The 27,970-nt window shown below is 42.4% G+C and overlaps 1 protein-coding gene across 1 annotated transcript; it reads right to left on the bottom strand.

The window, feature by feature from the left end:
• Positions 1-50: 50 nt before the first annotated feature.
• LOC127671621 (carboxylesterase 1E) lies at positions 51-27,970 on the bottom strand. Its single transcript, XM_052166445.1, has 14 exons — positions 27,919-27,970; positions 23,121-23,325; positions 20,112-20,256; positions 17,847-17,980; positions 16,012-16,165; positions 13,863-13,967; positions 12,943-13,047; positions 10,543-10,581; positions 8,602-8,742; positions 7,068-7,148; positions 6,684-6,831; positions 1,549-1,680; positions 527-599; positions 51-258 (listed from the first exon to the last, which is right to left on the bottom strand). Exons 1-14 carry the CDS (start codon positions 27,968-27,970, stop codon positions 87-89), a joined length of 1,686 nt encoding a protein of 561 aa, XP_052022405.1. The 3' UTR covers positions 51-86.

Genomic DNA, 27,970 nt, shown 5'->3' with positions numbered 1-27,970 from the left:
TGGCCGCAGTCGCCTTCCATGTGAAGAAGTCTCATTTGGGCTCCGCTGAGGCTGAGGCTGGGGCTGAGGCTGGCAGAGCCTCCCAATCACAGCTCAGTGTGTCCTGTCTGTAGTGGCGTCTTAGCCAGAAGTTCAGTCCAGAAAGCCACTTCTTTTTCTTTTAGCTTCTGGGCTTGTTGGGTGGTGGCTCCAATCTGCAGATAACCTTCCTTTTGGTCATACTCTGGCCAATGGGGCAGCCCCTGTCCATTGGGATTCCTGGGAACAGAGTCAAATAGAATTCCTTAAAGCTGTTACGTGTTCCCTACATTCCTGTGATATTTATAGGGTTCTCTGGTTTATCGCTTCTAAAGACCTGCACACCATAAAAAAAATTAAAAAAAAAAAAAAGGAGCACCATTTTCAGAGCCTTGGGTCACAGGGTTCGAGCCAATCACTTAAATTTTAAAAGCCACCTCTTATTTAAGGGTATCCTATTGTCTCATCTCACCCATCAGCTTGGCTCCATATGGGTCACTAGACTCACCCATTCCTAGCAAAGTTTGCCCAGAATTTCATCATCATCTTGCTGAGATTGATCTCTGTTTCTGAGGTGCCACCTGTGAGAAATAAGAATAATCTCTTTGATTCAGTTCATGGTTCATGAGCTAGTGAGAACAGTATCACTCAAGAGATTATTAAGAGTCAAGTTTGGGCTTTTACATCAAAGCTGTGGAATCAAAATCTTTATTGCTAGAGGACTGTGCTTAGCTGATGTATGCTTCCTATCTGAGAATAACTGATCTACTGCACGGCACGTATGTAGCATATTCTCCTGTGATCATCTGTGTCCAACTCAAGTCTACTTGATATGATGGTAATGCCACAGATGAAGGATTCTGTGGATCACAGGGTCAGTGGGTTGCTGGTTCTTTCGCCTTTTCTTATGTATTTCCCACAAACCCACAATTAGATGTACAATGGCCCTAAGATGTAATCTTGGGAGCTAAAGAGCATGTCATAAAAAGCCATGAGGTGGCTCACAGTCATGAATTATAGTTAACTGCTGGAAGTTGAGGTATTAAAAACATTCTGAAAGGTTTTCTTTAAATATTGTATTATTAATCACAATAGGGGTAAAATATCATGTGCAGATAGGTATACATTTAGGCAGATTGATGACATGACATCTGACCTATCCTTTATTCATATTCTGATATGTCATGTTGAGTAGGAACAGCTTGACCTCACCCTCACTCACATTCTGAAATGTCATTATGAATAGGGAATGAAGCATTAGTGGCATTCTTGTCTTCAAATGGGACACTAGGATGACCCATTTCTCTTGGTGCATTACTGATCAGGATCTTGATATAGAGTATTGCCAGCTGCCCAGGAGTATGCACCTTTCCTTGTGTATGCTAGAGTGGGAGAAAGCCTGGGAACTTGAGAGTTGAGCTCATCCCTGTTACACTGAGTTGAGAAATTAGCATCAAAAAGGGGTGAGAAATATACTCAAGGCCACAGGAGCTCCTAATTATAAGCTAACAGGCAGCAAAACACCATTACCTCTTAAAATTGGGGCACCAAAGACAGAGTAGACTTCATCTCCGTGGTCTCCTACCACCGAATCTGGTTTCATTTCTGATGAGAAGCTTGGACGATATTGAAATTCATACATGTAAGTGGGAGCTCCAGCATCTGAGAAGACACGGAATCACATACCATTCATATTGCCAGACACAAACTTGGATGGTATCAAGGCATTTCCAATCCAGAAGACCTCTGAGTATCAGTGAAAACAGAGAAAGAATTCAACTACAGCTTCTTGATGTGCTTGGCACTGTGCAGTAAGCACACTGGGTTGTTCACTGATAACCCACTAGTGTTCATTCATTTCAAGATCCACACCTTGCTGGGTGTCCTCGAATCAGACCTGTTTTAACCATTCTCTGTGTTTTTCCCACCTATTCAGAAAAATGTGAGGTACTTCCAAGATATTTGTCTGAAAGAAAGCATTTCTAAAGATAAATACAGGTAAACACGGAACGCTACTCACTTTTGTCTCAGGAATACAATGTTGGAGAAAGCTGTTCTTTGTAAGTAAGAGAATAACAGCTTTCTCAAACAAATTAAATCCTATGAAACTCACCACTCTAGACATGCCTTTCTTTCCTCATTAAACATAAAGATAGAGATGGATAACACTAGATAAATAAAAACACAAAATTCAATGATATAGAAGAGAGAACAATATTCAGAATATCTATATGGCCATGAGTACATGCAAGCTTTTTTTTGTTTTAAGAAAAGCAAAACTAACAAACTTAGTTGAACGAAGAGAAAGAGATTATTTACACAAATGAAAGACTTGGTGTCAGGGAAGTAGAGTGGAGTCTAAGAGAGTACTACAGACTATTTTATATACAGAATCTCAATACCCTAAGAAAAATAATATGTTGTTCATCTAATATATTCTATCAAAAATGAAATAAGGGCTAGAGAGTTAGCTTAGTAGGAAAGAAGAATGGTCTTCTTCCTCAGGACCTGAGTCTTCAACACCCACCTTAAAAGGTTCAATACAGTCTACTGACTTTCACAGGCACCTGTACACATACATACATACATACACACACACACACACACACGCATACACACACACACACACACACACACACACACACACACATACACAGATACACATGCACACACACACTAAAAATAGACACTGATGACATTAGCCTCTTATCAGTGAGTATCCCAAGTTTTGATGACTTCCCAGATGGGTCACACTAACCACTAAAAGAAAAAGTAGTATCTACCCAAATATTATCTCTAACTTTTTTTTAAAAAGAATCAAGGAAGTGGGAATAGTTCCAGGCCAGCCTATATAGTAAAGCCCTGTCAGAAAATGTAAAAACAAAAGTAGACGAAATACCCACATTACACAAAGTATTCTGCCAGTTTTCTGAAATTCCAATCAAAATTCCATTGTCAATATTCACAGATATAAAGTAATTCTAGATTCATATAAAATTATATTGCTGAGAGTAAACATGGATATGCACGTGTGTGTGTGTGCGTGCACACACATACATAAATACATAAATGCATGCACATACTAAAGACAATCATGAGTAATAAGAACAATGCTTAATGTTTCATCCAGCAGTTTTATGCTATGCTAAACCTCACATAATTAGACTAAAAAAGTAATTGCAACAGCAACAACAAATGGTAGACACACTGACCAGTAGAACCCTAAATGGAGCCCACCATGAAACCAAAAACACAGCTAATCATAATTAGAATATGGCATGACTTTCCATTTTATGAGAAAAAATGTGTTTGATATATCTTCACCTAGAATAAGCATAGTCTGTATCATGGATTCCCTATTGCCGTTGTACATTCCAAGAACAAAGAACACACAATTAGGAAAAGAAAGTCACTGTTGTGTCCCCGATCTCATGGGACTCCCAGGAGAGCCCAAGAACCACTGGGCCTGATGTAAATATGCAAAGTCTCTTTGTTAATACAGTCAGACTCGGATCGCAAACCTTCCCACTGTATAGAAAGGAGTGCAACTCTGAGCCTAGAGGACTTCATGTTTATATATAGCCTAGTTAGGGATTCTTTGGATATTAGGGTGACAGGGGAGGCGAAGAGGTAAGTCAATTTTCAAACACAGTATCATATGTTCAGGCAGCAAGGCAGGTTTGCGTGACTAGGAGGGGGAACTCTTCTGACCTAAGGAGTAACTTTATGGTACCACAGGAAGCTGGTCCTCTCTGGACCAGGAAGGGCGAAGAAGCCTCAAGCTTGCTGCAGAAAGAAGCAGGGGGTGGGGGAAGGGGAAGGGGAAGGGGAACTTCTTCAAGAGAGTGCAGAGGCAATCTCTCTGCTCACTTCATCACTTCAGTAATAGTTGCTTGGAAGTGGATTGCTACATGCTGTGCTGTTAGACTGGACACTTACCTCACAGGATTTACAAAAGATAAAAATAGAAAATTGAATTGTAAATCTACTTCACAATGGGAAACCACAACATAGAGGAAGAAAAACCTATATGACCTTGGCTAGAGCATGGCTCTCTGGGTTTGATTCCAAAAGTGGAGGCAATCCAGGTAAAAACTGTAAAATGAAAATAGATATCCCACTGCAAACTTATTCACAGATGGGGAAAATAATGAATAATCCATGTTTGACTGTGTGCATGTGTGAGTATGTGAGTGTATATTTTCAAATGATACATGCTATAGAGAATTGCTTTACAAAGTATCTAAGAAATGTGAAGAATTCAACAGAAAAAAAAAAGCAAGCAAATAACCCCTCCAAAAAATTGGGTAAGAATCCAGAGTAGGGAGGAGGGTGAGGGGCACACCTATAATACTAGCCCTTGGAACACAAAAGTAGGAGATGCCTTGGCTTTATCTAACTAGAGAGACCTTTTCTCACAAGGAAAAGAAAATGGTAAGCCTGAGTAGACATTTCTTCAAGAGAGGGATCAAAGTAAAAATGGACATCAAATCAATACAAATTGTTAACATCCTTAATATAATGCAAATTAGAGCCACACTGAGTTAGCATCTTTCCAAGTCTGAATGTATTTTAAGAAAAGCTAATAACAAGTAGTGTTGACAAGGATGAAGAAATAAGGAAACTCATTCATATAGCTTGTGTGTTACAAAACATGATGGTGCTTTAAGCATGTTAAAAAATGGAATTGCCACAGCACAGATTTGAAAATATAAAATTAAATCTTTAAAAATTCTCCCAGAAAGTTAGGCTTACAATTCAAGGATCGAAAGCTGGGAGCAAAGAAGGGCTCCACAAATGGCACCCCTGAAGGTCCTCATCCCTAGGGTGAGCTTATGATTCCAAGGTTCACACCCATGCCCAGCACTTGGTCATACAGGAAGGCTCTGTGACAGCCCTCAGCCTGCACACTATGATGGACAGAAGCTAGCTAAGAACCCCAGAGTATCTTCATCCCTACCCTACGGGGGGGTGGTGTTTCCTCCCTCATTGACCCCCTTGGTCATAAACGGCCTTTCTGATGCTGTACCTCATTCCTGTCCTGCCCTCTGTTAATCCTCTAAAACTAGTTCTGACCTCGAACCCCTCTAAAACCTCGTCCAGTATTTGGCCTCTAAACCCAGGTACCAGCCTAACTTCAGATAAGCAACCTGTGACAGATCCTGTGGGACCATGAAAGGCAGCCCGTTTTCTAGTCCATCTAGGTTTAAACCCTGGAGAACCACCAGCTAATTCTGGAAGGGCCAGAAGGCCATTTGCCACGCTCCCAGACATTAGGCTTCTGACATGAGACCCTAGTTCCACAATTCTGTATCCATTAGTCATGTAGAGCAGAGCCTCAAGCCCCTGGTATTCTGTCTGGACTCCACCCCCACAGTCACCTGGCAACAACCAGGTATGTTCCTCCCCACAATTACCTGGCAACAGCCATGTAGGCCCAGCCCACTATAAAAGGGGATGCTTGGCCCCTCCTCCTTTCTTGCTCTTACGATTGCTTCCCTTGCTTCTCGATTGCTTATCTCTTGCCCTTTTGGGCTCTTTTCCCTTCTGCCTCTCTCCAAGTTGCTCTCCACCAACAAACACTTTGAAACCATGGACTGCCTCATCTCATCTGAATCCACCTCTGTGCTGGGGCAATGGATCAGGTCTTCCTTTAAAGAGCCACATCTAGTCTCCTGCAGGAAACCTCTCTGGGCTTCCAGACATGTCTCTACCAAGCCAAGCCATCTGACAGAGCAAGCCAAAGAATCTCATCCCTGCAGAAACCATCTGGAGCTCCTCCTTCCCTTTTGGCCCCAGGCTAGATCCAGCCCTGCAGGCCCCTACCCTGTTCTCAGCTCTTCCAAGGCATCCAGCAACATCTTTGATGCCCAACACTGATAACCTGTTGTACTGTCCTCTGAGCGGCCAAGGGACCCACAAACCTGCCAGTTTCCTGGGGACTCCAGACTGTCCTTCCCCACCCCTAGAGCGGGACTTTGCAGCTTCTCACAGCACTCTCACCGGTGGCTGCATGAGGTCCTCAAAGTCTAGCTCCTCTCATCCACCTCACCCAGTGGCCATATCCCTGGCCAGACTCAGGCCACCATTTTAACCCACAAGATGGTGTTGATGTGACACTTGTTACTGTTCATAGCCTGGCTTCTGTCTGCATTCACCATCTGTCACTCTTTACCTAAGGGTTCTTTGTATGGTTACCACACACTGGTCTGCTGACCTGCACAGCAACCCAGTAGAAATAGCAACCATTTAGATAAGGTTTAGCCTAATGGCAAGTGGTCACTGGTGGATTAAATACACTACTCACTTACTACCCAGATGGGATGACCTTGGGTTATATGTTCTGCTGGTTTCCCAGCCCTCCCCAGCCCAAGCTCTAGTGAATATATGCTTAGCCAGGTATCAGCCTCTGCCTTCCTCTGTCACTGCCTCTTGTCCCAACTTATAGTTTCTGGAATCAACTCCCATTTACTCTGTTGCATTTCAGTGAGTTCCACAGATGATTTTGGCACAAATCAAAGAGGACAATGCTAAGATAAGGACAAAATGCAGCCTTAGAAGCTTGATATTGGCAGTTTCACATTTGCAAATGTTTGGGGGTAAACCAGTCACAGACAAAGGAGGTAAAATAAGTGTCCCTCTACTGTCCAACCTCAGGGGCTCACCTCTATGTCCACGGGAGACAATCACAGATGGAACACCAAATACCACATCTCCAATCAATTCCAGAAGTTGGTCTTTATTTCTGCCTGGGTTATCGGCATCTCTTAAATACTTCTTAATGGCCACTGGAACTGCATCCTCAGGGAGGTTCTAGAATGGATGAGGAAAGTGACAGTGTGGCTTGTGTGATTCCTCTGGCTTGTTCATTGACTATGACTCTCTTGAGCACTGAACAAATCCTGGGCAATGATGTGGGAACATCAGAAAACTGGAGACAGAAAGAAGACTCCGTTCTTGCCCTGACATTCTGTAGGTTTATAATTTGGGGCAAGTTCTCAGCTTTTCTTTGTTTCTCATCCAGTTGCCATAGTCCCCAGGGTGCTTACAAGAAGAAAAGAGGACTTCTTCAAGAGTGACGTGGCCGTCATCTGGTCCAATTTCACATCAGAGGGTGGGTAGTTCATCATCTATTTAAAAACATGGTTAACATCTCTTTAAAAACAGATATTATCAGAATGGACCAAACAGGCAAACTATATCAAAGCAAATACAGATATTAGATTGGGCTTTGATGGGCGTAGCTATTTATGAGCTTTCAACCCAACAGGGAAACAGATGGATTTATACAGAAATCCAGTCATGACCAATGATACTCTAAATATACGTATAGATCAGGCCAGGGAGCACAAAGACCCTCAAAGCAGAGAGGAAACAAAACCTCACAGACATAAAAGAGAAAGCAAAGGCCATCTATTGCATCCTTTGATATCTACAAAACCCTTCTTCAGGGAGAGCGCTAGCACTCTCAGCCTGTCTCAGTCCTATAGAGACTTCATCTAATTCCAGCATCACTTCTAGAAACTGAAAGCTACATGAAGGATAATACTGGTCTCTTTATATGACTGTGCTGGAAAAGTCTGCTGCTTTCAGAAATTAATATTCAGCTAAGGTATGGTATGGATAGATGGCCACCAACACCTGCTCCAGACTGACTATAGAAACCTTGGGGGCAATCTCATCTCTCTGCCTATGCTCACACCCAAAGACCCAAATGCTTGAGAATATTATTATTTATCATTTTGTAACCTTTCTGGAATGTAAACGTACAGGCTGGCAACTCTTTTTCCATCTTAACCATGTTGGTGACCTTATTTCATCTTGACTTTCTACCTGTCTTGAAGTGTGCTTCTCCTGCAGATGAGTTTTGAATAAGGAATCTAATGTCTGGCTACACAGACTCTCCACTTACTCCACAGTTCCTCTCCAAACTTCTACAGCCTTGCAACATCTCCAGGGTTAGTGATGTTTCTATCTAGGACTTGAGTTCAAGTCATGTTTGAGCTTCTTCCTCTTGTCACCCTATTAGTAAATAAAATCTGCCTTACTCTTGAACCTTATCTCTGGCTTTTTTTATTATCGTTGTAAAAGAAAAGCATTTCTTGTCTTTTAAGAGGATTCAAAGTCACTCCATCTAACTTATGATGGATGGAGTGACTTTGAATCCTTCAATGATGCAAAATGAGAACATATGCAGAGATTTATTGAAAATGTGAAAATGTGTCCAAGTCCATGGTGGAAGCTGTACTTCCCAGTCAGACTCCTCTGAACTTCCAGCCCTTTCCTATTTAGAGACACCCATGTTTGTATGATTGCCAAAATCTTATTTTTGTAGGCCTTCTCAGCCTGCACGTTCTGAGCACCTAAGTTTAATAAAGTGACAAACTGTTCATTGTGCCAAGATTCCCAGGACTGGACCACCTAAGCTTAAAGTTGTCTCAGGCAGAAAATGTCTCTATGGAACTATCCATGTGTAACAAGGACAGATGCCCTAGGCACAAGCAGAGGTCCAGGAAGAAAGAGCACGTTGGAGGAGTGATGGGTAGGGGATGGGTCTTATGCAAGAGGTCTGTTTATGCTCACAGTTGGCAGAATCCAGCCAAACTCTTGCTTGTTGATTCCCACGATGTAGGGCACTGTGTTGAAGTCCTTCTCAGCCAAGATCTCCTCAGGCATCTTTGGCAGCAACACTCCGTCAAGCACAGTGGGAACAAAGGAATAGCTCTAGGGGAGAAAGCAACCCAGTGCCAGGGATAGTCCATCTCCCTCTCTGACTTTCTAAGGGAGAAGTCAGAAAATAGACACTGTGGCTTGGGTAGGGGCTGTGGGGATTCAGTGTAGTAAGAAGGAAATTATCGGTATCTGTGCCACAAAGGCCTGATTTGGGGGACAAGGAAGAAGAAGGGCCCTTAGCCAAAATTAAATGTATATTATTATATAATATGTATTTCCATCTGTAGTAGATTCTATCGTTCAGAGTGACTTTCACTATTCATGATAGTTATGCCTGTGAAGTTGACACAAATTCTGCACCAGTGACTCCTGAGCCACTGCTTCTGGGGACAAACAGGGTCAGGCTCCTGGGAAGCTGTTCCCAACATTCTCATCATCCTTGTGTTATATGTGGGTCCCAGTTTTAAAAACATACTATGTGACAAATTTATTACAAATAATCAACATGTAGAACTTATTTATACTGAAATACCAGATTAATAGGGCTTAGCATTTCCCCAACCATGGGTAAAATAAGAATAAATTTCTTTGGCTTCAGATTCACAATCATAAAGTCTACTATGAATTTTAAATGCATTGTCTCATGAATCTACTAATTTATCTAATTTCCAATGTCTTCCTGGTTTTTTCCCACACACTAAAGGTATCACATGACTACTCTTTAGCATGGCTTCCCCAAGAGCTAGGCAATTCTCCTCTTCCTCTTGTGAGTGTATGTTGACTCATCTACACTGACTACAAGGCCAAGAAGCACCAGAACTGAGGCCTGGCAGAAGCCCACCTATTGATCCTGTTTTCTCCCCAAGGTTCGTCACAGCCTGTCATGCCTGGGGACATATCAGCATCACTACTACACTCTAGAGCATCTTAAGCAGAGAAATAACTTAAAGCAGCTAACACTGAAAAATGGTAGTAAATAGGCCACAAAGTGGACATACGAGATTATCAACCATGAGACAAGAAGGTAAAGCTTTTCTGAAAATGGCGTGTTAGGCCTGCAGGACTCCCACTCAGCTCCCACCTCTCTTGCCACACCTCCCAATTTCATTCTAATAAATAGAAAACATATGTTATTGCATGTTATTACATAGTTGTTCTTCTGCTACATGACTCCCCTACTAGGACAGAAAAAGCAAGAAAGCAAAAGATTGTATGTGCTTCACTGTCATGTCCCGGCTGTCAAATCAGCTCCAGACACAAAGTGAGTCCTTAATGAATAATTATTTGGTGAACTGAGAGAATCTTATTTCTCTCATAAGACCCTTTAAGGAAGTTCTGGGATCCTTGGAGGTTAAACACAGAGGACAGGACCATAGCTGGCAATAGATGGGTGTTGAAAAAGTGGGAGGGAGAAGAAGGTGATGGAGGATTTTCTTAGATCATAGGAGAATAAGTCTAGGCTCCTCCCTGCCCGACTCATCAGCTTGTTCCTTTCACAAAACCCTTAGTGGCATCTTTGCCTCCTCATAGCGGGACATTCTAGTGAAGCCTGTTTCCGCAGGCTCCTTTTGGGAATGAAAAATATAAATGAAAAGGAGACAAGGAGCCAAATAAGCCCAGGATACAGAGTTGTTGACCAGAACCCTCTACAGAGAGTTGGGGGTGAGTTTGATTCCAGCCTCTGATTCTTCTCTCTATGCTGACAAGTGAATGAGTGATTTCTCCTCTCTCAACCTCCACAGTGCACACACAGGAATAACCAGAATCTCACAGACAGAAGTCTTATTCATTGGGAGTGAAATCACTATTGAAACTCAAGAGGAGTCTAATCCAGAAGGTTATAATACTCACCTGTCTGGAGTCTCCATGCAAATCCAGCTTAAAAAGATTCTGAAAAGATAAGACAGAGATTGTGTTAGGAAGCCGTTTTGGTGCAAAGGTAATTCTCTGAGTTGGGCATGACCAGTCTCTTCTTCCTGATTCCTAGTCTTCTCTGTCTATGTGTGCTGTGTTTGCGTGTGTGTGTGTGTGTGTGTGTGTGTGTGTGTGTGTGTGTGTGTGTAGGGAACAGAGTCAGGGTCATTAGAACTCTGGAAATGCACCTTCTATGGGAATCTGTCCTCTTTTTCTTTCCACCCATGCATTCTCCTACACCACCTCCTGGTTCCTTTGCAGAAACAGTGAAAACGATGTGATTGTATGTGGGGCATATGGGAACTTGCAGGGAGATCGTGAGATGAACTGAGACAGGTTCGAGTGACAGGAGATAATACTTGCTCAGCCCTCACTTTCTTCTTCCTTATTCTGATGTCATAAGTTTAGGCAACTATAGGTGCCATGGGGGCTATGCCAAATATAAAGAACAGTTTAAAGATACCTACAAGGTAGCATAGAGTTTATACCAAATACATCAGTAACATTTGGAGAAAGTTAGCTTCCAAAGAGATGCCATATAGATATTGAGTGTTGCTGTCTTCAGTCTTCCAAGGAGCAAACCTTCTACATAGAAAAGTTAGCCAGAAATGATGGATAACAGAGGGATAGACACTGGCAAATGCTAAGTACAATCTTAGCACCTGAATCTAGTTACATCCTGAGCCCTCTGTGCCCCTGAATGTCTTAGGTCTTAGTTATTGGAAGGCTCATTCATAACACATTCCTGAAGTGGATGTTCTAGTCTTGTGTTTGAATACTCCAGTGTCCAAGCTCAGTGAAATTCTTTCTAGTGCACACTTCCTGTGTTTTACATTTACGTTGCTCAGTGTGATTACAGTGTGACACTTAGCTAATGGATCTGATCCATGTGTGGAAAGCAACTGCGTTATGCATTTACCAGCCAAGGTAGAGCTCTCTCTCAGGCTCTCTTAGACTCTCCTTCACTCTCTACCCACACCCTCTCTTGTCTTTCAGTGAATAGTCATAGAAGCATCCTAAAAACTCTTAGAAAAATGTCATGTGATCTTAGGTTTTCTGGAATTTCTCAAAGATACAAAGTAATCCTGTTATATGACAGGTGCACCTATGAATGGAAGATGTATTTTCCCATTCTGGATATCCAAATAGCTGTGAAACAGACATCATGGAGATTACCTGTAAGACCATCACTGATGTTAGTGAAATAGGGTTTTTTCAGAGTACAGCTAACCAGATATATAGTGAGGCCATCTCAGAAATCCAAAGAGAAAAAGAAGATAGCTGTTCTTAACTATGAAAAGCATAGAGTTCAGTAATTTTTGAGTCTAATATACTAGAATCCAAGATCCAAAGCCATACTGGATTCAAAACATTGATATACAAGAACAGAGTATTAGAGGTGGTCCATGTGGATCCAGAAGTATCCTCTACTATGCAAAGTCCATATGAAGAGTCCAGGCTCTCTGCTGAATTCTGAGACATCATCTGCATGTGTCCTTACAAAGAAAATAGTTATCATGTACCTATGTCCTCAGTTTTTCAGATATATGTCCTGTGGGATTCCCTGTGATAACTAATTACCCAAATCATCAGTTAGTCCTCACATATCACCTCTGAGTAGCACCTCTTAGATGGCTGTAATGATGTGACTCCTCTCTGTATTCCCAATACACTTAACCTATTTGATATATAATTTTTTTTCTCCTTGGACTATTCTGGCAAACAGAAAATATTCAGTCTATTCTTCAATCTCCTACCCTGACACCATGCTCCCCAAATTATCTGGGTTGGATTTGTGGAGATGGCCAATATACAAATTGTTGGTGGGTTGGAAAGATACACTGACAACTGCTTAAAGGATTAGGTGGAAAGTTACAGATGCTGACTGAATGATTCACAGACTGTAGACAAATGGAAAGCAAGCGACAAGTTATGATGTATCTATGCTAGACCAGTGGACTGGTTTCAGTGAATTGGATGGAGGGATGGATATATGGGAGATAATAAATGGGGAGGTAAGCAGGTAATTGTCCTTGAATCTATAGAAGAAGTAGTATCTGGAAATAAAGAAAAGTGGGTAGCAACTCTTATAATTTAGATAGCTTCTAAATCAACCAAGTGATGCTTTATAATGAAAAAGACTAATGGTTTTTCATAATAAAAGAGAGAGAGAAAAAAAAACAAACTCAACAATACAGAAGGCTGCCACTGTTGCCAAGAGGCAAGAGAATGTCCTGAATAGTTTCTCCAAAACCTCAGAAGAGATGAAGTGAAGAGAAGTCTAGGGTAAAGTACAAGGTTGGGGAGCAATGGGAGAGGCCAACCAATTTTACCTACCAATTTTAGTGTGGTTTCCAGGAGTTCTTCCTCTGTCTTCTGGCGAAGGCAGTGAACCATGGCAGCTGAAGTGGTGTTTTTACAACCAGATATGACAGCAATTTTCTTCAAGAGGTCACAGGACACAGAAAATGTCAAAAGTAGTTTTTATACCTCTGTCAATATAGCCTGAAGTTCTATCTAATACCCACTTTCTACTGATGATACATGATCTTTCCAAATTCTCAATATCAGCAGGTGTGGGTTCTAGACCCCTCTCAGGGTTGCCTCTATCGGCAATTTGGATTTTATACAGAGTATTTAAATATTTGAGCCTGTGCTACTTTATAATTTGTTAGGTGGAATTAGGTGTGGTGGCACATGCCTTTAATCTCAGCAATTGTCAGGCAGAGCAGGTGGATCTTGGTGAGTTCTAGGCCAGCCTGGTCTATAGAGTAAGTTCCAGGGCAGCCAGGGTTACATAGTGAAGCATTGTCTTAAAAGAGAAAACTAATTTGTTAAATGCGTATAATATTGTGAATGTGGATGTGTTAAGAGAAGCCAGCTTGGTAAGAAAAAAGAACCAAGAATTCTACTGTCTGATATAGAGCTACTTCCTCCATGCTCTGACCAGGTGTCTTTTGCCACCCACATATGAATTTGTATTTTTCTTATCAGGAAAAATAAGACATGATGTGTCCATGAAAATGCTTGTAGACACAGGAAAACTTGTATTCAGTTATCAGGTGTCTAAGGAACATGATTCACACAAAATCACTTCAGAACTTGCAGAGCTAGGCCTAGCTGTGAGACTAAAACCAACTCTAGCCATTGAAAATGTCAACTGCATCCCACACCATGAGAAGAGAAAACATAAGGGCATAGGAACTGCCCAGGGTAGAATTTACCTCAGCATAGGAACTGCCCAGGGTAGAATTTACCTCAGCTAAGGGCCTGGTGTTCTTCTTGACCAGACCTGCAGTGAGGGCCACACCACTTTCAGAAATAGCCCTGTGGAAGAGATTCTTGGCCAAGGGAGATAGCACCTGGCAAAGACAAGTAGAAAAGGAGACTTTATGCTCAGTGACTCACAGGATTCACTGTGACCAATGTTTAGACGCTGTTTGATCACCTTGACAACTGGCATGAAGCCTCCCCCTTGGTTCTGCTGGCTCCTGGCCAATGTGGGATTGCCTCAGTGGCCCCACATGGCAGCCAGCACCAAATTTTACCTAACCCTGTAGGTGAACTTCATTTGGACAACCCTCTGGAAACATTCACAAAAAACATCCAAAGAGTCAGAAGAAGGAAAAACTGAAAGACAAGTCCATTTTAACAGATGGGTGTTCACACACTGAGTTCCAAAGCAGATTTCCAAGCAAAAGGGAAACTGCAAACAAGCAGGAATAGCTACCCTTGTAGTTAATAAAATATATTTCAAACTAAAGCTAATTATGGGCGATAGGGAGCACTACATATTAATAAAGGAAGAACTAATCTAGAAGGTATCACAATTATAAGCAAACATTTAGAGCCTCTTAATTTCATAAAAGAATCACGAAGGGACATAGAAGGTCACCTAGGATATGACCCAAGACTATTGGAGGACTTCATTATACAACTCTCATATTTACAAAGGTCTTACAAACTAAAAACAAGCAAAGAAATCTCAGAGCTAAAACATGCCATGAATCAACTAGATTTAAGAGATTTATTCAAAATACCCTACCCAATACAAAGGCTTCTCAACTGCAAATGGAAACTTCTTCAAAACTATCCTACCACAGTCCACAGGTAAAACATTAAAAAGTACTAAGAAATTGAAATGGTTCCTTGTCTCTAATGAGATATCAATGAAATAAAAGTAGAATCAATAACAAGTATTTGAAAATATCTCATTTTAAGCACATGACTATATCAATGTGCATGTAAATATGTTAAAATTAATTAAATTTGTCTTCAACCCACTCCAATTTTCACCAGATGGTAAATAATATATGGAGGAAATTAAAGTTATTAGATTGTAAACATAAAATCAATGTATCATATGAAAAACATTGGAACCCAGGAACTAATACTAATAAAATGAACTACAATGCTTTTTGTATAAATTAGGAGATTATTTATAATAGCTAGTTATCTCATCAAGGGGATAGCAGGAAAAAGACCTTGGACTCTCTTCCTAGAACCAAAATATTTCAGTTACTGAACAAAATAATCCTACGTGATAACAGTTTCCAAAAACACCCATGTGTAGAAGTATCCAAATAGAGAATGTACAAGCTAAAGCTCGTTTTTAGGTTTCCTTTAGGGCCAGAATTGAAGACAGAAGCCATAACTCTATATAATTGTTATGTAAGGGAAATCATGGTAGAATTAAACTAACATTCAAAAACTGATAAAAAGTTACGAAACATAAATAAGTGAAAGAGACACAGGAACACACGCACATACACAATGGAAAGGAGAAAGGTTGGAAGGCAGGTCTACAGGAGAGATGGAAGATACATGCAGGGATGGATAAAAGTTGTGGAAACACTACAGCGCACCTCTCCCTGTTGAAGCATCGGTCCATCCTTCCTCACAACCATCTCTCCACTCCCACCTAGACTCTCAGTCTCAGACACCGCTGCTTCATTGGGTTTTCAAAGCCATGAGACTACTTAAGATGACCCCCGACAGCTCCAAATACTCTAGTTCCTGCAATGTGTAGGTCTAGCTAGGAGCCAAATAGTGATGCCTGAACTCCCTCACGCCCTTCCCTTTTACGATCTGTACTTTACTTTCAATACTCCCCCCCCCCCCGAAAGTGAATTATATGTTAACATGCTGAGCAAAGACAAAGAGAACTCAATCACTTGAGAAGAGAATTACTATATAGCAGGTGCTTTTTTATGGCAGGGCATAAAAGTATCTCTTAAAAACAGAGGGTTTGGTTCTTAGTTTTCCACTGTCTAAAGCTGAGTAATAAAAGTCCCAACCTGAATCTAGGTATTGAAAGCAAAGTTCCCGTGGCTGGGGTGTCTGATCTCCAAGGGCTCCTATCAGCAGATATCATACTTAGTAAGGCCTGGTGCCAGGGATACTTACAAGAACAGAGACACTTTCACCTCCTGCTGACTCTCCAAAGATGGTCACAGATCCTGGGTCCCCTCCAAAGTTGGCAATGTTGTCCTGGACCCAGTGCAGCGCAGCCACCTGGTCCAAGTGACCCCAGTTCCCCCGGCTGTGTTCATCCCCGGTGCTGCAAGAAACCAGGGTGAAAGTAGATATGTCATGGCTGGATTCTCAGAGCTAGAAGTAAGCTAGGGCTCTTATTGTAATAAGCTGTGCTCTGCGTTTCTAATAAACTCTTCACCTGCCTCTCATTTCTCTAGCAACGTGATACTATCTGGGACACTACACTCATCTTCTAGGAACAGTGTTGCCTAAGAGTTAGTGCTCATCTGGAAACAAGACAGTCAAAATCCCCAACTTCTGAGGGTTTTCAGTTCATACTACAGAGCGTAATGAACATGAACAGGTGGGAAGAAGTTTTAGTATCAAGTAATGAAAGTTCTTTGAAAATAAAAATAAATCCAGTTTACAAAAAGATGTAGGGGTGGGGGTGGATGGACGGCTGTGGGTGATGCTTCAGACTGCAGGACCAAGAAAGGCCTCTTGGGAGCAGTGCTAGCTAATGGACACCCGGGTAAAATGAGCATGCAGGCTTATAAATCTCATGAAATATGATTGCTTGTTACAAGAAGCAGCAGCTACAAAGGACTTTGGAGCCTTGGAACCAACATCTGGGTGTAGCTAGCAACAGACATGGGCAGAGCAGGTGCTGAGAGCCTTGGTAAGAGATTCCACATGTGTATAGAAAGGATCTGTAGGGGCAAGATCTGATTCAACTCATGTCTGTCATAGCATTCTGGCTACTCTGTAGAAAACTTATGCCTTAAAAGTAACAGGTTGATTTAAAAAAAAACAACCCACTGGTTATAACAATAATCCAGTCCTAAACTTTAATCAGAGCGAAAGTAAGTATATGAAGTCAGTTTGCTTTGAAGGTGGAGCCAAAAGGCCTGCTTCACTGATTAGATGTTGAGTTTAAGAAAAAGTGGAGTCCAAATTGTCCTCCATGGTTTTATGTCAAGCAAGCAGGAGGTAGCATGGCCAGCCTCAGCACAGCAGGATGCAGGAAAAGGAGGAAGGTTTTGTTCTTTTCCCTCTGCTCAGGATAGCAGAAGCATGGCATAACTCAATCCACCCCCTACAGCAATGTGTCCACTCTGCCAAAGGTGGTTCAGAAACAGCTGTTACCTAGGCCTGGAACACATAAATCAGCTTAGAAGCGAGTGTGATTTGTAATAGTCGGAGAATTAATGAACAGGCGAGGTCCATTAGGGAGGAGCAGGATGCGTTCTGAATGAGCCAGGCAGAGGTCTCTAAAATGCTTAGAATCACTAGACCTGAGCCCCGGCATCGTTGATCTAGCACTCATTACATTTGGATGTGCTCATGTGAGAGAATGATGAAATGATGGCGCCTATAAGATGTGAGATCCAGCAGAAGGCCTTTTAAGCCACTGTGTGCACTGCCTTTGGTGAATTCATGGAACCAGGGTTAGCTCTCTAGTGAGCCAGGTATAAAAATAGCAAGGCTTCCTCAGCTCCTCCCTCCAGCTTTGTGTCTCATATGTGATCTCTTCTGCATCCTGAAGATTCCATTTCTGTCCCTCTACCATGTTGATCTCAACATAAGGGCCTATACCAGACTTCAAACAGAAGAAAAACAAATGTATCTTGGATGACCAGCCTCTGAAATTCTTAGCTCAATAAATATTTTCTTTATAGATATCACAAGTATTGATCTGGTATTCTGATACATAATAAGAAACCAAACTAATGTGGGGGCTAGTCGTGGAAGAGTTCAAACTCTACCTGAAGAATCCCCAGATGCCCAGACGGTATTGAATGACCACCACGACAACATTTTCATGAGTAGACAGGGCCAGTCCATCATAGGTTGATGCCCCACCTAACACTAGTCCACCTCCATGGATCCACACCATCACCTGGAAAAGGACACAACACAGATTATCAGAAAGCTCCTTGGAAGGGCCGTAGAAGTTGTCTAGTTTTGTTGCCTAAGTCTAAGCTGACTCAAATATGACCTCGCCAAAGCCATACTAGTACTGAGCAAGGTTACAACAGGCAGCCTTTCCTACCCCATGCTGGGGTCTAGAATGTCATCTTCCCCATTGTTTCCTGCCTCTATTTATGAGTCCTTTCTTTACAGGACTCCTTAAACTAAAAACATCTTCACAGGAACATCTGAGGCCAGTGCTCACCCCAGAACTATACCCTCCTCATGCCAGGTCTTTATGTCAATGGATCATGTTCATCTTTCTCTGACTCTACATGACTGTGCATATGGTGACACTGAGTACAACACCAAGATGAAGGAACAAGTGACCCAGTAAGGAAGTCCCACCCTGAGCCTCTACGGTAGACCCACTAAAAGGTCTCTCCTCTTTCTCTTTCTCCTCACTTCCTCCTCTTCCTCCTCCTCTTCCTCCTCTCTTCCTCTATTTCTCCTCTCTCTCTCTCTCTCTCTCTCTCTCTCTCTCTCTCTCTCTCTGTTAAGGTTTTGATTTTTAAGACAGAATAACTGTAACTGCCCCAGTACACTTGTTATGTAGCCCAGGCTAACATCAAACCTGCTCAAATGCTTCTGCCTCACCTCTTTAGTGCTGGGGTTGCAAATGTGAGTCAAAGGCTTCTCTAGAGTGCACTTTTCCTGACCAATCTTTTTTTTTCTTCTGATACAGGGAATCACAGTCAAGGCCTTGAGCATCTAGTCAGCTACTCTACCACCAAGCTACACTGTTGTCCCTCTAACCTATCTTTATATCCTCCATTAGTCCAATAGGCTGAAGTGGTGAGCGGAAGAAAGGAGAGGAATCAGTGACAGAGGAAATGAAAGCATCAGAGCTAGAGGAGCAACCTGCAGCTGTTACAGTGCCAGAGGCAGGCATCATGGCAGCTGGGGACAACACAACTTTGTCAGAACAATGGCAGAGCTGACGGCAGCATCAGAAGCACAGCAGTACCAGAGCCAGCAGGGGGTGTGACATTAGCAACTTCAGCAGAAGCATCTGTAGTAGAAAAAAGCAGTGGGAGCTACCACCCTGGAAATAGCAGCCACAATAGTAGCTATAGCAGCAAGAGGCAGATAAAATAATGTAGAAAATAGTGAGGACAGATGCAAGAGGAACTAGAGAAGAGTAGAGTGTAGCTAGCTAAGGCTTATAGAGGACTAGAACTACAGAAGCCAAGAAAAGAAGCTGTGGGTGTTGTCTGCCATAAGAGTTTCAAAGAGCTGCTGGGTCTTATGGACCCTAGGTCTCAGCAACTCCTGTTCCTAGATGGAACAGTAGCAATAGTTGCTTTCAGAGGCCGAGGAATCCTGATAGACGTCCCTGAAATTTGTAACACTGGCTGACTGTAATGCTGGGGAATCCCAATAACTAACTAAATCGGAAGCTACAATGCTAGTCCCTGCCCAGAGAACAGAGTGTAGCCTGGGGTCCATGACTTCTACAACTGCCAATGAACTACAACATGTGTCATTATAGGGCTAATAGCTCCAGTTCCAGAAGCATCCTCAACATCTGTAAAACAGCAGGATATCTGCCTCTACCTTTGGGCTACTGCCATAGATGCTCTCAGAAGCAGTTCTTCTTCCTGACTCACAATTCCTAGGGCAAAGGTACTGCCATCAGATGACTAGGAAATAACTCAGGTAATCAGTTTTTCCTTCTATTTGTGTGAGAAAACCAGGGAAGATTCAATTCTAGCTATGAGGCCATCTTCCCCAAACACCAGTTTAAAACATGAGGAAACAAAATTAGAGAGGGGTAGTGAATCTACTCAATGTTGTACTGCTTTGGAGACTCATGCAATGAAGAGAATGCATCACAAGCAACATTCCCCAGATTTCAGTGGACCTAGAAGTCAGATACCATTGCTTGGTGTTCCTGGGGAAAATCAAGGGAAAATTTCTTCTATGATAGATGGAAGCTCTGGTCCTCCGAATCAGTTCATTCCTGTGTTGACTCTGTCTCTAGCTGTTTTAAGTCCTTCCAGTTGTAAAGAGGAGCCAGATGCTGAAACTCAGATGGTTAGAACAGTTCCACAACTTACTGGCAGTCTGTCACTCTTTGTCAAGTCAGCAGGCGTGTAAATATTTAGGTAGAGACAGTCTTCAGAAAACTGGAGAGGAATGCTCTCTTTTCTGTTAGTTAGGAGGTCATTGACTATTTGCCCTGTCACTGGGTCTTGGGAGCACCTGTGAGAGGAGAGAGAACACTGAGTTTCCACCAGATGCAAACTAGAAACATTACCTGGCATCAACCATGCATTGGGAGACACGATTCTGTGAGTTGCTATCAACAAATTGGGACACTGGAATGAAGTTACCCTAGGAACTTCATGGGAAATGCAGCCTGGGGCTTGGTCTCCTAGTTCTACAGCAAGTAAAGAACTTACTATGTCTCCCTTCCCAGAGTCTTAGATCTGCCCTGGCCAAGAAGAACATAGGTGCTCATGTGTGCGCTTACTCTTGGAGATGACACTCCTTGCACTGGCTAGACAGGGTCCCATGCCCTACTGAGTTCTATACAGTGGGCTGAAAAGTTGACTGAGATTCTCTACCAGGTGAACATGGTCTAGTCCTGGGCTAACTGCTATCAGCCACAGAAACTGGCACACCTGTTGAGGCATCAGCATCTCATCAGTAACTCAAAAGACTTGCTTTACAGTTCAGCTTTACCCACTGATAATCTGTGTGACCCTGGAGGATTTCCTGACCTGTATCCCAATCTGCCAGGCCTCAATAAGGAGACTGCTATGTCCGAGAGCTTTGCAGCCCTGATCTGCTAGGTTTCTATCATCAATTATTGAAGTAATCATTGCTGCTCTCATAAAAGATTTCAAAGGCCACTAAAGATTAGAGTTAGTGATGTTACTGATGTTTTCCAGTGTGGAAGATCAATTTACATTATATACTCACGTATTAATGCCTTAGATGAGCTCCAGGGCAGGTTCCACCTTCCTCTGCATTTCATAGATGAGAGGATAAGGCATGGGGTGGTTAGAGAACTGATTAAACCTCTCACCACCTCGGAGACCCGTGCTGGGCAGTGCTTATATTCTTAGTACATTACAAGCCATGTTCCCATATCTTAATGGATTCAGAAGCCAAGCATTATTTGTAGAAGCAGCTGCTGAGATTCTCAGATGCCAGGATGACACAGAATGAATGTCAGGTGCAGAAGTGAATCAACAAAAATGGTTCTACATTTCATTCTGGGAACTTTTCTTACATTATGGAGGGAAAGGGTATAATAGTCATAAAAGCAGTAACTCAAATGTCAAAAGAGGTATGCGTTAAGTTCAGGAGGATTTCAACACAAAATAAAGGTTGGTGTTACATTTATTATTGCTATGATCATTATATATTATTTGCTTCCCCAAAGGCAGAATAAACTTATTTCAGTGAGCCTAAGGTTTAGGCAGAGTTTGTTAATGGAGATGCTCTGGAGAAAAGTTGTGAATAGGTTCATAGTCTTTGGTTCAATAATTCAATATCTTGGGACTTATCCTTTGTGGGACCATAAAAGGCAGTCGGTTCTGGTTGAGTGAGGCTTAACCTTTGGAGACCCAGTAGATATTCTACAAGTAACAGACCCATTGGCCATGCTTCCTGACACTAGGCTTCTGACAGGAGGCCCTCCACTCCATAATTCTGTGGCCATCAGTCACGTAGAGCAACGCCCCAAGCCCCTGGTATTCTGTCTGGACGGACTTCACCCCAACAGTCACCTGGCAACAGCCAGATATGCTCCTCCCTAAGGTTTCCTGGCCCCTCCTCCCTCTCCTGCTCTCTTGTTCTCTTATTCTCTTACTCTTTTCCCTCTCTCTTGCCCCCTTGCTCCCCCCCCGCCATGTGGCTATGGCTATCCTCTACTTCTCTACCTTCTCTCTCTCTCTCTCTACTTCTATACAATAAACTCTCTAAAACCACGGACTGCATCCTCTCACCTGGACCCGCTGTGCTGGCACAACGGGACAGGTCTTCCGTCCAAGAGCCACCTCTAACCTCCTGCTTAGACCTCCCAGTGTTCCCAGCTATGGCGGCCACCCACCCAAGCCATCTGCCAACCAAGCCTAGGACACCCTCAGCCCTGTGGGACCCAGCTGGTGTTCTTCCCTGGCCCCTTTCCCTTCGGTCCCAGGCCAGATCTCGCCCCACCCCCCCGGGCTCCCACCGAGTTCTCAACTCTTCCACAACATCCAGTGGGATCTAGGATATCCAAGAATAAGAAGCCCAAGACTGTGCCTTCCCCACCCCCGGAGTGAGCTTGAGATGCCTTCCACAGCCCAACACTCGCCTGGCGATTCCCTGGGGTCCCCCAGAAGTCAAATTCCCTGCATTAGCCCTCCCAGTGACCCTAGCCTTGACCGGACATGTGTCCTCTCCTCCAAACCCACAATCCTAAAGTATTCGTAAGTATTTTGGAGTAATTCCAACATCTCGATCATATATTAAAGACTTGGTGCATGTAATGCAGTGTGATGCTGAAATTAAGGTGAATAAAAGCAACAGTATGAGAGTCAGTGGCAGAGCACTACCGGCATGCTCGTAAGTGAGGAAGTGAGGCGGAGGCATTCATTAGAGCTGTAGAGGCCCTGACGGACAAGAGAGCGGAAACGTGTCAGATGGCAGTGACAGTTGTTTCTGGGTAGCATCCTGTGTGGGGTCACTTTCCTTCTCTTGTATTTCCTAGCTCTTCTGTAGTAAGCACTCATTAAACAAACAACAAAAACATAAAACAGTGGGAGTTCAAGTAGTACACTATGAAGCAAGGGTTCTAGGAGACATGGCAGTTCTAAATGTTTCAACTTTCCACAATGTTCTTTTATTTCTAGCAGTCGAAAGGCTTTTGTTAGGGATGAGGAAACACTGCAGGCACACAGAGAAAAAGACCCTCTGCAAAGCAGAGTGGAGATTTGAGGGCAGCTGAAGTCCTCCACAATATTCCTGATGCCAAAACAAAGTAGAAGCCCATTAGAGAACAGTGTTGACCCTTCCTATGTCACTGTGAGCCAGGTAGCCTCCAAAAGAAGCACAGGCCCATCCTTGTGACTTACATAGGTGGATAGGAGGTGGCATTCTTCACGAAGCTCCAGGGCTCTGCAGGCTGTGGTGGAGCAAACCTCAGAGATCCAAGAGGGGGCTTGGCAAAGGGGACTCCCAGGAAGACGGCCACAGGCTGTGGGAATCCTTCTAAGCTGACGTACTTCCCCAGGACTTTGCCTTGCATGGTGTCTACCATTGGCGGTGAGGATGGGTGTCCTGATGGACAAGAGAAAAAGAGAGCACATCAGAGAGGAAAACTCAGACCAGGATTTCTAATAGGTTTCCTGTTTTCTAAGTATGATACTTTGAATTAACGTCCATAGTCTTGTAAGCCTCAGTATGCTCTCACATAAGATAATGATGAAGAAAGCAGTCCTTATTTTAGAGGGCTGATAGAAGGGGCAAATTGGGATTGTGCAAGGAAAGCAGTTAAGCAAAGAGTGGTGGCTGCTACAATGTTTGTGACCTTGAGTATAATCCTCAAAAGTCTCTGGAAACATGTACCCATGAAGGACTAGGTACTGTCCCATCAAAGTTGCACATATATTTAACTCAAACACTCAAGAGGCAGAGGAAGAGGCAGAGGCAGACATACCTTTGTGAATTGTAGCCTAGCCTAGTCTACATAGAGAGTTCCAGGACAGCCAAAGCTACATAACTAGATCTTGCATTTAATAATAATAATAATAATAATAATAATATCCCAGGGTTGAGCTGTACGGTGGACAAGATGGACAAGAGATCTCTCCTTCTCTCAGGAAGCTGACCATATAGGAAAGGATCATAGAGACACTTGGTCTAATGCTGAGTTGAAATATGTGTCCTAGGATGAACACTTCTGATTTTTGTCTCAAAAGAAGAACAGGTGCAGGAGTGAACGGGGGAAGGTGTAGAACATTCAGAACATGCAGAATCAAGAACACGCAGAACAGCAAGTAGATTAGAACAGAGGGTCTACTGGGATTGCTGAGGAGCACACCACCAAGCAGAGCCTGTAGTTGTTAACACTCATACAGCAGGGAGAAGGAGGACTGCAAAGCCCAGGCTTCTGTCTTACCCAGTGGACAAATACAAAGTCTGAACAATTGCAGAGTAAAGGAAACTAGTAAGTTCTAGAATATTTTCCATTGGCTATGAGTTGGATCATCCAGAGTAGAGCCTTTTATAAGTTCCATTGTATCTATATATACTTTTATATATTCTATATACTTCCATATACCTCGTTCTTATAGAGTAGACAATCATTTGTCATTTCTCCACTTTTTCTGTCCCACTTCTGTGTATTGTGGGATCTGAGGGAATAGGCCTGATCTTCCTTCAGAAGACAAGGGAACTTGTCTTGTCCACACCTTTGCATGATCACCTATACCTGCACTTACATGGCCAACTACCTTGATGCTTCAGAGCGTCCTTATCAGTGATGTCTTTACTCTCACTCTTACAACTTCTCCCATATTTGTACAGAAAAGACACCTTCTTCTGTATGTGTGGCATAATAGAAAATGACTCCAGGATTCCATCTAACAGAAGAAGAACCCACTTTATTTGAAACCTTATACTAAAAACAGTGAACAAAACAGGGGTCTGGGATGTTATGTATCTACAAGCTAGTTGTCTCTTGCTGTTATTTCCTGTTAACTAGTATAAAATGCTAAGTTAAATTTGTAAAAAAATTATATATCCTCAGATTATGTTTTGATGACTTTTATTTCCACTTATGATTATTAGGCTATCAGGACAAAAACCCATTGTAAGTCTAAAATATATTTATATAAAGAACAGCCATTAATATGGGAAAATCTTTATGTAAAGTAGGTTACAAGCTGTAACCACACTTTGTGTGACTAAAACAAACCCAATGCTTCCTTCATTTCCTTGTTGTTAGTTATTATCAAGACATTTAGAGAGGAACTTTCTGGAAAACTTATATATATATATATATATATATATATATATATATATATATATATATATATAAGTTTTATATATATATATATACTTACATATATAAACTTTTATATATACATATATATACATATATGGTGAAAATGAGAGTTGCTTTGTACTAGATATTGTTTACTTTTTTATAACTAGGTGGAAATGTCATAAATTAATATGAAGATATGAATGAGAAAGAAAGAACTGATCCCTGCCTGATGTCGAGGTCATGGGGAAGAAAGAAGACTCAGTATCAGGATCTGATCCTGGCTCAGCGCAAGGCGAGTCCTACTGAGAAGCTGGTGAGATGTTCTAGGAAGATGCTGCAAGCCATGAACACTCAGCACTGAAAGTTGGTAAGAGGTGAGTGAAGTTCAGTGTACATGGCAGGGATGTGTGTGACAACTCTGCCAGGGCCACTGTGAAGTGACAGGAGGGCGGGAAGCAAGAACATAGGGACAGCCACAAAGGGGGTAAGAATGTCCCCCATAGGGCATCAGGACAATGGCACAACCCTGCAGAAGGACTGGGATACGGGGAAGAGGTTGGAGAAGCTGCTGAGTGTTTCGAAGAGGTAAAGGCAGCAACATCTGAGCAGATTTGGACAGAGCCCCCATCAGGCCAATACTGACTTCCCACTGAGATATAGTGGGTAGAAACAACACTTCTCAGCATTAAGAAGTGTTCGTTTCAGGTGGGAGTTATAAACAAGGCTAGGTACAGTAGCTGCCACTTACACTGTGTGGAATGTGCACATATTGACATCATGAGCAAGCAACAGTATGAGGGAGGTTCTTTCCAGTTCCTTTAAAAGACTTCTCCAAGAAAATTTACTAGGTCATCACAAATGATCCCACTCATCGGAAGAACAATAGGAGCTTGCAAACAGCTTATGTTTTACACACACACACACACATACACACACACACACACACACACACACACAGAGACACACACGCACACACTATGGAAATGGCATGACCAGCAGCAAACAATGCTCCACCCCAAACCTGGTTCGTTTCTCTGCTTTACTCTTGGTTCCTGGCTTCTTACAGCACTACATGGGAGAGAGAGAGAGAGAGAGAGAGAGAGAGAGAGAGAGAGAGAGAGAGAGAGAGAGAGAGAGAGGATAACATCTAAACAGACTCTAGGCTGTCAGTGTTCTTGTAGACAAACACCAACTCTGGCTTCAGGAGTCATAGATAGGCTAAGGTGGTGTTTGTGGCCCTGTGGTTCTTAGCTCCTCAGTTGCTACGATGACGTCACAGATAGCACTGAGATCCAATATGTAGTCTTAAATTAACCATGAATTTAATTTGCTCGTCTGATGTACTGATGTATGTTACTTTCCGGACTGTCAAAACTGTGGTTCCTGGGGTACATCAAATCCAGAACCACTATTCTATACACCTCTTTTATTCATATCTCCCCTCCTGAGCTACTGTGTTATGAGTTGAAGTCACTTACAATCATGTACAAGACAATTAAGATAGCCTGTGACCAAGAATTCCTTGGGGAAAGAAAAAGAGATTCTTCAGAAGATGCCTCAAGGAAACACCTGTCTATAGTTTACCCATCCTTCCACTTCCTAACTGACCCTGGTCCTTTCTTTTTGTCCCGTAACTGATGAACCCTTTCTTTGGGAGCCAGGATTAGCAGACTATTATCTTAATGCCCATTATCTCTAATGAGATGATCTGACCACACTTCCAATTTCCTATCAATATGCTCTATTGTATTTTACTATAATTTCAGTATGCATGTACATATGATGTATATGCCTGTATGTGCACATTTGTGAGTGTGTAAGCAAAATCATGCAGTGTGCATGCAGTGGTGCACGTGTCAGAGGGCCACTTTACACACTGCATGCACTAGCTGGTTTAAAATATGGTTCCCTTGTTCTTTCCTAGGATCCTTTGTTGTATACTAGGCTAGCTGGTCCAGGAGCCTCTGGCCATTCTCCTGTCTCTTCCTCCCGTTTTGGCATAGGAGCATTGAGCATTGTGACTACTTATGTCACGTGAATATTGGGGACTCAAACACAAGTCCTCATGCTTATACAGAAGGTGCTTTACCCTGTGATCCAGCTCTTCAGCCCTGATACACATCACTTCAAGTCAACTCCATTATTCCTCACGTCCTCTCACATAGACAAATACTAAATACTAAATAAATAATAAATAAATAATAAATACTAAACACTAAACACTAAATACTAAATACTAAATAAATGCTGAATACTAAATACTAAATACTAAATACTAAGTACTAAATACTAATACTAAATACTAAATACTAAATACTAAATACTAAATACTAAATAATACTAAATACCAAATACCAAATACTAAATACTAAATAAATACTAAATACTAAATACTATAGAAGGAGCCACCTAAGGCATCCTCACCACAGTGAGGGAAGTGTACTGTCACCACTTCTGTAGAGACAGGATGACACAAGTTCACCATGCTGCGTCCTTTGCCTGAAGTCAAGTGACTTGGAAGTATTTAGCTGAGATTCCAAATTTTCTACCAAGCTTCTTTCCATGATCAGGCAAAATGTAGACAAACAGTTAAGGAGGAAACAGACAGCTTTCCCAATCCCCTTTGTGACACATGGGGCTAGCTCACTGCCCTTCTCTACCGGCCATGTGACCTTAAGTCTCAGAGTGTTTGGCTTTCTCTGACTCAGCATGTCCACTCGCTCCAATAGCTGGTCTGCGATACTTGTCTAAAGAGTGGAAATGGCTACAGATCAAAGCTCACTACAGCTTTACACTATTGTCACCTCTGCCCACTTCTACCTGGTATTAGCTTTTGAAATGCACCCCCACCACCCAAATATGTGTAATCCATAAAGACTCACCTCCTGCTGTGAGCACTGCAAGTGACACCAGGATCAGAGCACAGAGGCACAT

This window comes from Apodemus sylvaticus, chromosome 21 (assembly GCF_947179515.1).
Source record: "Apodemus sylvaticus chromosome 21, mApoSyl1.1, whole genome shotgun sequence".
NCBI classification, from domain to species: domain Eukaryota; kingdom Metazoa; phylum Chordata; class Mammalia; order Rodentia; family Muridae; genus Apodemus; species Apodemus sylvaticus.
This window is presented reverse-complemented; position numbering and strand designations above follow the sequence as displayed.

What these genes read in the sequence shown, in the direction of transcription:
- LOC127671621 (XM_052166445.1), bottom strand. Translation starts at nt 27,970, where the DNA reads ATGTGCCTCTGTGCTCTGATCCTGGTGTCACTTGCAGTGCTCACAGCA. An exon ending in TGCAGTGCTCACAGCAGGAG is followed by an intron (nt 23,326 to 27,918) that starts GTGAGTCTTTAT and finishes CTTGTCCATCAG; the next exon opens with GACACCCATCCTCACCGCCA. An exon ending in TTGGCTGGATTCTGCCAACT is followed by an intron (nt 7,149 to 8,601) that starts GTGAGCATAAAC and finishes GTTTTTAAATAG; the next exon opens with ATGATGAACTACCCACCCTC.